Source organism: Falco biarmicus, chromosome 14, assembly GCF_023638135.1.
Source record: "Falco biarmicus isolate bFalBia1 chromosome 14, bFalBia1.pri, whole genome shotgun sequence".
In the NCBI taxonomy this organism is placed as follows: domain Eukaryota; kingdom Metazoa; phylum Chordata; class Aves; order Falconiformes; family Falconidae; genus Falco; species Falco biarmicus.
This window is the reverse complement of record NC_079301.1, coordinates 22,609,705-22,623,154: the sequence shown is the minus strand read 5'-3', so window position 1 is coordinate 22,623,154 and position 13,450 is coordinate 22,609,705. Positions and strand designations below refer to the sequence as shown.

General features: G+C 41.3%; 1 protein-coding gene across 2 annotated transcripts; it reads right to left on the bottom strand.

Annotated features, from left to right (window-relative positions):
• Positions 1-955: 955 nt before the first annotated feature.
• NSDHL (NAD(P) dependent steroid dehydrogenase-like) lies at positions 956-13,408 on the bottom strand. Of its 2 annotated transcripts, none has more exons than XM_056360010.1 (8): positions 13,357-13,408; positions 11,535-11,578; positions 8,990-9,151; positions 7,898-8,044; positions 6,418-6,546; positions 4,339-4,481; positions 2,694-2,796; positions 956-1,995 (listed from the first exon to the last, which is right to left on the bottom strand). In XM_056360010.1, the coding sequence occupies exons 2-8, from the start codon at positions 11,553-11,555 to the stop codon at positions 1,660-1,662; spliced, it is 1,041 nt and encodes a 346-aa protein (XP_056215985.1). In that variant the 5' UTR covers positions 11,556-11,578; positions 13,357-13,408; the 3' UTR covers positions 956-1,659. The 2 variants fall into 2 exon arrangements, with proteins under 2 accessions (XP_056215985.1, XP_056215986.1); XM_056360011.1 differs by lacking the exon at positions 13,357-13,408 and adding an exon at positions 10,960-11,030 and having other exon boundaries at positions 11,535-11,564.
• Between the last annotated feature and the right edge of the window lie 42 nt (positions 13,409-13,450).

Here is a 13,450-nt window from a genome sequence, read left to right as displayed (position 1 = left end):
ATTGATGCATCACACTGAGGCTAGCACAGCTCAGGTCTTTGAAAGCAGCAACTGTCTCCCCCTGAAATGGGATGTGGGATGACACAAGCAGATTCCAGAAATCCTAGGAACCACAGGACTTGTTTTTGAACAACAGGCTGCTGAAGAATTGCACTCCAGAATTCAAGCTCTAAATATTTAACCCTACAGACTAGGGAAAAAGGTAATTAAAAAAAAAAAGGTCAAGGTGGCTGACCAGTGCAAACTAGAACTGCATGAACTGGCCCAAGCAACTGGCTAGTATTTACTTCAAGATCAAGCAAGGCAAAGGTTGGTAAAACAAGCTGGCTGTTAAAGCAGCAAATAAAAATTTCCAGGAAAAAAAAACCCCAACATAGAACTCTCCAGAAAAAAGCTAGAAGTTAAAATAAAACTAATTTCTACATGATTCTAGCAGCATATCAAGCTCCCAGATGAGTTAAGGCTCATTGAATGTGGCGCTTCCCATACTTCTGAAATTTGAAACACCAAAACTCCTGGGGAGCCAGGAACTGGCACAGAGGGAAGTTCCAACTCTTAACTTGAACTCTTCATTTAAAAACAAAAACGAAGCACTTACAAGGATTATAGGGTAAAGTACACTTAATATAAATGTTAAACTAAACAGCATGGTGAGCATAGTATGATGATAACCATTTTCTTGTGGAAAGAGCTCTTTTTCATCTATTAAGTGGTCAAAGCAACAAAAATCCCCATTACCAACAATAACGTGTCAGACAAGATGAGAGCTTTGTGCAGTAGGATCTTCCAACCACTGTAGCTCCTTCCTGCAAGAAGTGAGCTATGGTAAAATAGTATGTGCTGACTGATAAAGGCCGCAGCAAAGATTTCTCCCCCCACAAAGGGAATGATTAAAATACTGTTTATGATGAGATATTCAGGATGGGATCTGCCCTTTCAAAGATGAAACACAAAATTAGGAAGTCATCTCTTCTTGATTTATTTGGGTTATTTTTGAAGAGAAATAGGCTCCTGCAGAAACAAGGGCACATGCTTCCTTACAAAAAAAAAACCAAACAAACCACAACAGAGGCCTAGCATGCCTTTTGTCAGGTTCCCTTCTGATGCCTCAGTAGGAAGCCAAATCACCAACCAGTCACGGAGGGAACAACAAGATTAGTTTCAATGATTTAAGAGATGGTGGCAGAACTCATTTTTGGCATGAGCCTCTCTTTCATTTTCATTGCTCTTGTACAGAAAAAAGCCAAACTACAGAGAGGAACCAGTTGTGAGAAGTATTTCATTAACCAGTCTGCAGCTATGAGAAGAGGTGGCTGTTATCACCAGAGCAACAAAACAGAGGACAAGGGTGGAGAGAGAAGGCGAAGGAATGCCGATGTGCTGGGTTGGGATTGAAGAGGGCACAGCAGGGTGTTTATTCATTGTCCATAGGGTTCAGCTGTTGTTTCAAAACAAGAAGTCACATCAAAGAAAGGCTGTTAGCACAGCCTCTACATGTTTTTTTTTCAAACCCAGATAAAACCGTTTTGATGGTGAGGAGGAGAGACTTTGGTAAGCTCCCATTACCACAGAATTAGTGAAATTTGCTTCAGTGTTCATTTTAAGATGTCAAAGCAATTACAAAAATCAAGTAGAAAAAAAAAATCCAGCTAGAATTTCTCAGGCCTTCGCCCGACGTAGGTGGGGGTAGCTCTGCAGAGTCCTGTCTATTGCTTCATCCAAGCTCACCACTGGTTTGTAGCCCATGTCTCTTTTGGCCCGTTCACAGCTGTAGTAGTGAAACGTTCCAGCTAACGCTACCCGCATAGGGGTAAAAGTGGGCTTGATGGTGACCAGCGGACTTAGCAGCCACAGCACTAGAGACAGGAATAGGGCCAGGTAATATGCCAGCCAGTAAGGAATATGGTACTTGGGAGGATCGTAGTTCAAGCCAGTCAAGATACGGGACATGAAAGTCCAGAAAGGAACTGGTTCATCATTTGTGATATGAAATGCCTGAAAGAGGAAGACAAAAAGCCAGATGGTAAAATTATTATGGTTTCCACAAATTTGTCTCTGCAATGGCCCATCTCATGTTCGTGCTGAGCAGACCGACATCCCTGACTTGACTGAGAATGCACTTTCATGTGATACTGCTTTGCACTGACCACCTCTGTCTGAAAAGCAATGAACCCCTTCTTTGCTAAGAAATCAGCTACTTCTCATGCTCCAGAGGTTAAGATTACCCGTAAATGGTCAAACTGAATGACACAACACACATTAAAGCATCCTAGCTGTATGTACCGTGCATGCCCAGGGCACCGTGGTGCCATGAAAATCTAATAAAAGTTTCTCCTGTTCTGAACTCTATCATAAGAGCTAAATAACTGTCTCTTACATATGCATCTTGGCTGCCCACAATTCTGCCTGTATTTCCTTTCACAAGGAGTTTTACAGCATGAAGTTAAAGTATATGTCTTAGCTCATGTGGTTGCACTAAATGGTCACCAGATGGACAACCATTCATTACACCCACACACAAAAAAAAATGACCTATTTGTGTGTGCTGCTTCCACTCACCTCCAGGATAGATGTACAGTACAGACAAAAACCAGCATGAATTACAGAGCAGACACATGAAGTCAAGGAAGGCTTGCAGACGAAGTTCAGCTACAGGACACCCACTCCCCTCCCCTTGCTAGGTCCTTCCTTACCTTCCCACACAGGGGAGAGTCCTTCTGAAGATTTTCTGCAGCAAGGATGTGTCCATGGACCACATTTTCCACATAGGTGAAATCTACCAAGTTCTTTCCATCCCTGCAGAGAAAAAAATAGGGAGCTTAGCCCTCAGGTAAGTTAGGCTGAAAATATGCTGTGGCAAAAGAAAGGACTTTCACAAAAGATATATTTATCCCAAGTTTCCTCTTCTGCTCTCTTCTGCTACAACTTCAGGCTCTATATCCTGTCAGAGAGATGACATCGCTACATATGATTTTGAAGACAAGAGGAAAGGCTGTTATTATCTCAGCTCTTGTCAAGGCCCTCAAAGACTACATTCCTGGAATAGTACCATTTTTAAAGCTCCCAAGTTACCAAGCTGCAAGGTGTGGCAGATCCTACAGGTCTCAATCAGCAGTGATCCACAGAAACAGAACAAATAAGAAAGAGCAGTAACTAGCAGAAAGAAAATCACTTAAGGACAAGCTTTCAATTATTAATTTCTCAGCTCATTAAATTCTAACTTGCTCCCTCAAAAAGCCAACTTCAGCCCTAGCTGAAACAGATTTAAGCCACTGTGTTAAATCTATTTCTACATAGGTACAGAAAATTAAAATTAATCCACATTATTACTTTCAAGAGTCCCACTAAAACAAATGATTTGTTACAAAACCACTACACTCATTTGGCCATAAACCCAGTATTGCTGCAATCCAACATTCTGAGAAAGATTTAATTTCCTACGTTCATGGATGAATAGCCATTTTATTTGCTTTCTTGGAAGGGATATACAGGTCTGTATAAAAATAGGAAAACTCAAGTGAGGAATGCATGTTTGCACTGGAAGAGGATGCAGAGCTGCATGAAGTGGAAACCCTGAGTCTGTGGAGCTTTGCTTTTCAGATCAGTTTAAGATCAATTCAGAAGTGAGTAGTAAGGAAGAATAAGAACTAAAAACGCCCCCCAAACCCCAAAAACCCAACAGCAAAATAACCATAACCCTATTCCCTTTCTGCCTTCTACCTCAAGCACATATTCACATGTGCATATATACACACAAACAAGCTCCTTGCCTGTAATAAAAGTCTATTATATATTAAAATGTGTGTTTCTTTTCAAGAGCATAATACAATTGATAAAGATATCCTTAATAGTAGCTTGAAGTGTTTCTTGCTCTAAAATTTCAGCAGTCCACTAGAAGCTTTGCAAGGCTCAGTAACAAGGCAAATATGTTTGATCTTACAATCAGAAATATTTAAACACTACCATATAGGTTTTTTAATTGCAATAGCCTCCAATACCAGAAGTGTGTATTAGTTAAATGAATAGCAAGTAATTCAAGCATTCTCACATTCAGAAGGACAGCTCTTCAGACAATACAGAGACAGCTCAAGCTATACCAGCTTTCCCCACTGATATTCTTTTTGCATTACAAACACTTACCATCTGAATGCATGAATCCCTAAGACAGAAAGATTTTTAAAAAGATAATCCTGGATCACAAGTGAGAAACTAAAGAAACGTACTTTTTTTCCACGCCACACCAACACTACTGTTTTAATATTATGCCCTTCCAAAAAGGGCTTTGTAGGTTCAGCATCAATTTTAACAAAAGATATAAAATGACTGAGCCTTGCTCACCCAATTATGAACTTCATTTTGCCACTCTTAGCTGCCTGGATGAGGATAGGAACCAGCTGAGGGTCTCTAGGACCAAATATTCCATGGGGACGAATAGCAGTAGTGAAGAAATTGTTGCCTGGGTCATTTGCACTGAGCACTTCCTGTAGTGGAAAAAAAACCAAACACAACAACAAATCAGAAGAAAGGTTGGGAAGAAAAGTAATGTTTAGTATTATATTCCAAGATCACCACTAAAGGGGGTTGGTGCTCTCTCATCTCCTTGGGAAGCCATCAGTGAAGTAATTACGTAATATACTCTAATATAACAAGAATAACAGACAAAAATCAGTTTTCATTATTGAACACAATTAATTGACAGGCAAAGGAAGGGAACTCTTCATCTCTCTCATTTAACACCATAGAAACCAGAGGAGCTTTCAAAGTTCCTCCATTCCATGAATTCGTTATGAATTCAACCTCTGTCTCTCCCCTCAGTCGATGGAAGATTTCCATTGCAGGCCTTCTCAATCTCATTCAGAAGGCGTGTGATCCCATCTTCCTGGCAGCACCAAGCACTAAGCAGATTTAGCAAGGCATCTTTGAAGAAGATTTAATTCTATTGGGAGAGAAGATTTTTAATTCTATTGGGAGTTGCCAAACAACATGTTCTACGAATTTTTAACAGCTGCTGGATTTTCTAATAAAAATCCAAGAACACCACATCCAAATAAACACTGAATACTTTCACTATTTCACCCAAAACAAAAACATTATTACAAGCATATTGGGCTAGACTTTATTGCTACTCATAAGCTTCCACTTTATTAGTCCTCTTTACTGCAAAGTGGTTCTGCTTGCGAATGAACAGATGGTTTTATGCTGCATTTTCAGTAAAGTTTTTTTTAAGTAACGTAAGAAAAATTCTTAAAGGCTAAGACTCTGCTTTAGAGGACACACTATCAGCTTCAGTATGGAATCAAGTCTAAATTCCTCTTGCACAAAAAGCATAGGAAATGCAAACCACTGAAAAAAGTTTGAAAAAACATTTGTTCACTTTGATTTAAAACATTGTTGTACCATATTTAAACCACAAATACTGCAGCATTAAGAACCTGAAACAGAACAGATACTGGTAGTCTGCAAATGTGCAAAGTAGCAGTCATTCAAATGCAGGGGAAATGTTTATATCTTTTTGAACAAGATTGTTTTCAGTATCTCGCCAGTAGCATTAGCTCAAAACATGTTATAGGCTGGCACACTCCTTAACTCAGTCCACATCTTCATCTCATCATCTCTTTCCCCAGTGACATGTTCACAATCCCAGCTGTAACTTCAGGCTGCAAATCAGGTAAATGGGGTTCTGAAACAGTCTTCTAGTAGAGCAGAGAAGGCAAAAAAATTCTGTACGACTGCTCTTAAAACAAAGCTGCATCAGTTAAGAAATGGGATTATCACATGACTCTTGCAGTGAAAGCAACATCTCTGCCAGTTCTTTTATTCTTTTGCTAGAAAGAACTTCTGTACTGTAGCACACTGTTTCATTCAACTTCCCTGGTAATTTATGTCACAGCTTTATTTTATTCTCTTTTTATTACGTGAATACACTACTTAGGAGTCTCACCAGCCAAGGAAGATGTTACTGAGTACTTATGTATTTGGACTGCCAGGCAGCAGCTCTGAAAGCATCCCCTGGACCAACCCCTCAGCATGCCTACAAAAAAGGATGTGGGCCACCTACAAAATACACAAGCAGCAGCCACCTGCCATACTTCTCTGTAACAGAATAAATGAATCCACAACTCACTAGCCTCCATGCTGAGAATAAAAGGGCTAAAATCAGACAGATTTGTCTAAAAGAAGGGAATTTTCTGTTTCAATTGTACTTTGAAAACTCTGGCAGGCAGTGCTACATATGCGTGATTTTGTGCACATTTTCTTTGCACAAGATACTTCTTTTTAATGAAAGAGAGATTCTGGAGAACAAGAGAGATCTGTTCAGTCTTGAGGAGTGTTGTGTCCCCTAGGGCATGCCCTACTTTTAGAAGGGCAGTTTTAAGTATCAAAAGCAACAATGTTAACCAAATGATGACAAAATACCTTCTCCTGCAGGATCTTCGTCTCTGTATAATAGTCGATAGGCTTTTTGGCATAAGGGAGGTCTTCTGATCCATTTTTTATGTCTGTGCCCTCAAAAACTACACTGGCACTGCTAGTTAACACTAGTTTCTGCAACAGACGTGAAAGAAAACAGTTGTTTAAAGCCTAAGACAAAAATGTCATTATTTACGAAGGCTGAGTAAAGACAATAATAATGTTTAAACAACAGATTCTACAGATAATAAACCAAGTCTAGAAGAACATTGTTTAACGGAAGACGATCTGAAACTGTAGGTAAGAAAACTCCCACTCTCTTAACCAACTCTTGTCACATTGTTTTAATCTCCTTTAGGTAGCACTAAACATTTCAACAAACATCCAAGGCAGCCAGTCAAGGGGAAAACTTCTCCAGGAAAATCAGTGTCCACTTGCCTTGGCACATTTTAGCATTTAACACGCAATTAGTGTTTTTAAAATATATTTGTCCTTCTTGATGATAACAATATAATGGCAGAGTATCTTGGATGGTTTTGTTGGATACAAACATATCCTAGTGGATTCAAAACAGGAAGTCAGTGATGTATTTGAGTAATCAGAATCATGGTTTTAAATAAGATCTGCATCGTAATAGAAAGATGACTAGATCCAACAAGTTCCAACAAGACTTAACTCCTTGTTCTGACAGAATCCAGACTAAAGCCTGAAGGTAAATATCACATGGCCCATTTCCTAAAACAGCTTATTACACACAGAGGGAAAAAAATCTCAACGAACAACAAACTGTGAGTCTGGGAGTCCCATGTGATAGACATCATTTAATTCTAAATGCACAAAATGCATGCATTGGAGGTACCATCTCTGCCCAGAATATATAAGTGACCTTCTCATGCATTGTGCTTGCAAATTTGCTATAAATTTAAATGAAAATTCTTGTGATATCAAAATAACATCAGGAGTAAAAAACCAACAACCCTGCCTGAACAGCAGCCTCATTTCCTCTGGCTCTTTCTTTTGTGGGCAAATGACTTTCTCAACCAAATTATACTCAGATTACGGCACAAGTGTGTTCCTTCTCATTACATGTTGAAGAATTCACATAAGTAATAAATGCCATGAATACTTCCACTGCCAGAAAAGCTATCTTTAGAGCTGTCCCCTTCTTAAAGCATGAAAGAATCCACTTGTCAGTCATGATTCTCCTGCGGGTGATTCCCAGATGTCTAGTAGGATAAATTTTAATGGATGCTTTTCCTGCAGTCAGGAGGATTGCAATGTGTAGGTTTTCTGTGGCAAACACAGACTCAGCTTACACCAGACACTAAGCAGGAGACCAGCAGAACCTCTCTCTTCTACTAATTTTCAAAGAAGAACCTGGAATTCAGTATCTCAGAGACCTTTGCCCTTCTGAAACTGAAACCGGTCCACGCTGCAATTGTTATAATCACCACCTTGGAGTGTCCATGTACTTTTCTACCCTTACCTGCACTCCAGCTTCTTTGCAGGCTTCAATGACTGCCTTGGTTCCCATAAAATTCACCTTATAAAACAGTTCCCTGTTGTCACTTGAAGGTGCTGGTGATGCACAATGAAATGCCACTGACACACCTTGTAAAGCTGGGAGCAAAGCCTAGAAGATACATCACATGAGACAGCAATGAAGCAAGAGCAATAGTGTCTACTCTGAAAAAAAAAAAGAAAAAAAAAAGAAAAAAGAAAGGAAATAAACCACAGTTTTTTCTTATGGAAACAAAACTGCTAAATTTCAAGTCATATTCCTTCTATAAAGGTCAGCAGCTGGAAGAGGATCAACATCCAGGATCTTGTCAGTGTCCTCTCCTGCTTGCTAGGTAAAAAATACCCTATATCACCTTTTCTTTCCAGAGAAGAACCTGGGAACTTTCTGAGACCTGGAGGCTATCTAGACTTAACTACTTGCAATAGTCTCAAGTGCAGATATTAGACTCAAAGCTACCTGGAGATAGGAGTTAGAAAACTCAGCAAGCAGCAGGTTTAACAGCCAACAGTCCCCCATGGCACTGTCTGCATTTGAGATGACTGTCATAAAGCTCAGACATGATACTTTATAATGGTGGGGAGACGTCTCTTCATGTTGCATACAAATGTTTTTGCCAAGGCTCACACACATGACTGAGTTAAGGCAAGAGGTCTTAGTGTGCCTTAACTGTTAGGAATAATGCATTCTGCCGTTCTCATGCAGCTGAGGTTAGCTAGGAGAGCACCCACATGCAATTACCAATGGTGACTGTAATTACACTGTATATTTAAGATAACAGTAATGCAAATCACAATACAGAAATAAGTTCTGTCCTTTTCAGGTTCAAGCAGACATCAAGTATATTCCTAGATGAGGCTTCCACCAGAAAACCACTTAGGCTATTGACTTCACAGCAAGACCGCTGGGGGGCATATCTACATACCCTTTTACAACCTGTGTGATGCATTCAGGTATTTTAGTGCTTCAGGCAAGGGTCAGTAAGCTGTTTCAACAAACGCTTATTTAATCAGACATCCTTTCTATCTACCCACATCACATACTGTTGTTAGTCTGTACCTCTTTGTCGCAAAGGTCTCCCAGGAAGAACTGCACTCGGTCATTGTCAAACCTCTTCTGAATATCAAACACATTGACCATGTAACCCTGCTCCAGGAGCTGCTCCACCATGTGCTGGCCTAAGAATCCTGACCCACCGATCACTGTGCATTTCCTACCAGCCTGCAGAGACGGGGAGAAAAGCACTTCAGCAAGCAGACACATACCAATCAACTGCACAAGTAAGCTGATCTGAACTTCCCCAGATCTTAATGCACTGAAATTTTGCACAACTAGTTAGTAGCTAGTTTAATTGGAGGAGTCTAAACTCATAGCACAGACATATTGAAGAGTGTTTTGAGATATTACAGTATCTTAAAGGTTCAAGCATGCTAATGGTCTACAAACTGGTTTGTATTTTGGCAAGACTGCCTCATAACCAAGTGGCTCACATAGCAGAGAAAAAAAAAAAAAAGGAAGAGAAAAAAAAAGGGGAGAAAAAAATATTAAAAAATTAAAAAAAAAAGGACTGGCTCCCACAAACTTCGCCCTGATAGTAAAGCAAACAGAATTTGCTTCAGCCACATGGCACAGATAATTCAGAATACTAAAACTGTCACTGCTGGCAAGGGCAAAACCATTTTCAAAGCATGTGAAACCCGGGCTTCTCCAGGCCAGGAAAGCAATTGGGTAAAGGCAAGGATTATCCATTTTAGTCAGTCATTAGTTCATTCTTTCTTTTTTTAAGCTTTTAAAAAATAGATGTCTAGAGTCACTCCCAGATTGTGGTCTGGTCACTTGTCTAACTGGACATACTGAAGGCCTTATCACCAACACAGAACACATAAGCAATGGCTCTGAGGAAGCTTTTGTACAGAGAATGCTCTGTCCTTGTTGAAAATAAATTTTATGCTTATTGTTGCTACACAAAACCCCACCTCTGCCGTTATACTATCAAGCTGAAGGGAATTTTAACGCAGTGAAACCACACAAAGATTACAATTGTTCAGGAGTTTCTAAGCACTACATCCTAAAACAAAGGTTCCACTGCAAAGTGTCAATTATCCACAACAGAAATTAGAACAGTTCACTGTAGTTGCTCAGTTACATTAAAGCATAACCAGTTACTTAGAATGGTGCATGCAAAGTACAGTCTGATTAAAGTAATTAAAAATAAAAGTTCTAACAGGTTGGCCCAGTGGTCTCTGGTTTTGACAGCTGCAAGAAAACAGACGATATCGAATATGTGAGCCTAAGGACTCTCTGTAGCTCACTACAACAGTTTTGCATTTGCTTTACACATTAGCTTCCAGATTCTCTAAACTGAGTCCCACCCCTCCCCGCTGCGGTGTCCTCTCCCTGTCGATGTGTCTAGCTTTTTCAGCTTCTCCTCAAAAGGCAGTCGCTCCGTTCCATCGATATTTTTACTTTCATTCCCCTGTACCCTTTCTCATTAAGGTCCCTTCCAACCCAAACCATTCTGATTCCAGTGCATTCCTCAGAAAACAAAAGCACCGAACTGCACACCGTACTTAGATGTGCTGAACCGGGTTTACAGTGGTAGAATGACGCCCTCTGCCTGGCTCCAAATACCAGTGTCATTTTCTACCAGCACAGATGAGACAGTCCAGGTTTTTCTGTATGATAGTTTTCCAAAGTATACGGACAGTATTCTAACTGGTGATGAGAAACAGAATATTTAAATACTCACTAGTGCACATAATATACAATACAATCTAGTGCACACACCTCTTGGGAAAGTACTAAATGAACCAACTCAATCACCAGAATCAGTGTAACTGCAGCCAGCAGTGCTGCACCTGGATTCATCAGCTGTTTTAAAACACGCTGGTAAAAAGGCAGGCTATCCATAATTATATTGATTTTAGGATACAAATTACCACCTGTCTAGTGCTGTGAAGACACAACAACTTGTTCATACTCTCTACCATGACACCACGTTATTTTTTGTTTCTTTGTTTCCTAAATACCTGAGATTCACTGGTCTTCCATTAGCTTCATATGGATTAACGAGAAAATAGTTCAGAAGGTAGAAATTTCTCTGTAAACAAGAACCACAGGTAACTCAAAGGAACAGCTTAATAAACTGTATTCCTAAGAGTAATGTCCGAACACCTGAGCTAAGCAAGATGTTACTTTTTCAATATTCTAACCTCCTGTATTCAATGCAGTCATCATAATAAGAGGTTACAATGGTCTAGTTGATCTCAGGAACCTCAGCTGGGACTTTATTTGCACTACAACATGGAATAATGTTATGTGCCATGTAGAAATCATCCTGGAGTAACTAAAACTCCAGACCAATTGATCTGGCAGCATTGACAAAATCACTCATTCTCTTGCGGGGGTTGGAGCATTCCTGGATCTCTCCAGAACAGCAGCAAATTATTCCTTGGAAAATCACATTTCCTCCAATAATATCTCTAGAGTTAGTATTAATGCAGGAACAGTCTCATGCCTTCCCTAGTAATGTTCAGAAGTAACTATGAAAATAGGTTTCTGCAAGACAAATCTTCATAAAACACCATTTAAGCCCTCAACTTACCGATCTGAGGCGTGTGGCCATTTCTCAGATGATTCACTATCAACCTGATTCATTTAAAAAGAATATTATTTTATTCACAAAAAAATTACTTTTAAAACCACATTTTTAGTTATAGAAGTCAAGGTTTGAAGCCATTATACTAAAGCAGAAGCATGAAAAGTGAGCTAATTCTGCCTGCCCTGCTGAACCGAATAAGCAGCACAAGAGTAACAGTAACATCAAATAGCTTTCTCAAAGACATAACTTTAATATAACAAAATACCCTTGATAACAAAGGCATCATCTTATTTTAGCTAATATTAGCTTTATGCACTTCCTTTAAGTCTGAATATTTACACTCCAAATAACATGAATACAATTGCAAGTTCTGCAAATGTCCTCTTCAAAAATACACTTGCTCAAGTGTGTTAGGAGCAACAAAATAAAACTGAAGTTCAAGCACTTCAGCTGCATCATGTCCACCTGTTCCACAGCAGCTGACACAGCATAGGAGAAACACCGGCACAAACTTGGTGCCCATCAGCAAAGAGAGGGGAGCCAGTGTTTTTCACATCACAGGCTGTTGATGCCACCAGTTTCATTAAAATACGCTCCTCCTCCCAGCAGGAGCAAACAAAATTCCCAATTCAGCTGGAACCCTACTGCATGGAGTACAACTGAAAGGTGAGAAGACAACATGCCTATCAGATCTGTTCTCAACATCAAAACAAGCTGCACACAAAGACTTCTGATGGCTTTATGGTCACTTTAAACCATCACTATGATAAACTACTGTGATAGAGAGTATGTGATTCTCCTTATTCCTAGTGAATGCTTCCCACTACCTCCTACTATATGTGCGCTGAGATGGATGAAAGCTATGACTACCTAGAAATTAATCATTTTCTGCCTGGGTTGGTTTTCAGCCAGAGCAGCTCTCTGACCCATCTCGTTTCATGAACAGTAGTGCCAACACAACTGGATGAGATCCAGAAACACCGATGTTGCTATAAAACTACCACAGTACCATGCCTCACACAAGCAAATACATATGTTGGACTCGCTCACTCTGCAGGTTACACAATTTAGCACTCATCCGTTTTTATTTTTCTGAAAAGCTCTTCGAAATGGCAAACAAAAAGCCAAAAAAAAAAAAAAAAAAGCAGGATTGGTGCCTGTCCAGTCAGGAACACCAAGCTGGTTAGAAATAATGGACACAGGGTGATCCACCCTCCTGTTGCTCCTTCTTCTACCCCTACATATCCCTTAACACAGTCCCTATCCCTCTCCAAAATGTAATTTATGAACAGTCCCATCACCAGTTTCCCTCCAGCTCTTTTGGTCCCCCCACCCCAGAGACCCCCACCCTTCTCCCACTCCCAGCTTTCCTCACACCCCTCTATGGCCTCCCCTCCCCCCAGCACCTCAGACCCCAGCTGCCCACCCCACCCTCTACCCCACATCTCCTCACACTGCCCCCACCTCCACCCACCCCCCTCACCCCTCCACGCCCCAGCCCTCCTCACAGGCCCGCAGCCTCCCCCTGCGCACTGCAGAACCCACCTCAGCCCTCCAGGCCCCGCTGCCTCCAGCCTGCCCCCCACAGCCCCCACGGCCCTCCCCACGCCCCAGCTCTCTTCACAGCCCCCAGCTTCCCTCCCCGCTCCCCAGCTTCCCTCCCCGCTCCCCAGCTTCCCTCCCCGCTCCCCAGCTTCCCTCCCCGCACACCGCCCACACCCTCCCTCAGCCACCCCCACAGCCCTGCAGGCCTCGCTACCTCCAGGCTGTCCCCACAGCCCCCATAACCGCCCTCAGCGCTCAGCCCCTCACCCTGCCCGCTCACCTCAGAGGCTGCGCCCTCTGCACCCCGCCGCCCGCCCTCAGCCCGGCCCAGCTCCGCCCCTGGCTCCTGCACGAGCCTCCAGCCCACCAATCAG

What these genes read in the sequence shown, in the direction of transcription:
- NSDHL (XM_056360010.1), bottom strand. Translation starts at nt 11,555, where the DNA reads ATGGCCACACGCCTCAGATCG. An exon ending in GCAAAGAAGCTGGAGTGCAG is followed by an intron (nt 6,547 to 7,897) that starts GTAAGGGTAGAA and finishes CGTCTGTTGCAG; the next exon opens with AAACTAGTGTTAACTAGCAG. An exon ending in CGAAGATCCTGCAGGAGAAG is followed by an intron (nt 4,482 to 6,417) that starts GTATTTTGTCAT and finishes TTTCCACTACAG; the next exon opens with GAAGTGCTCAGTGCAAATGA.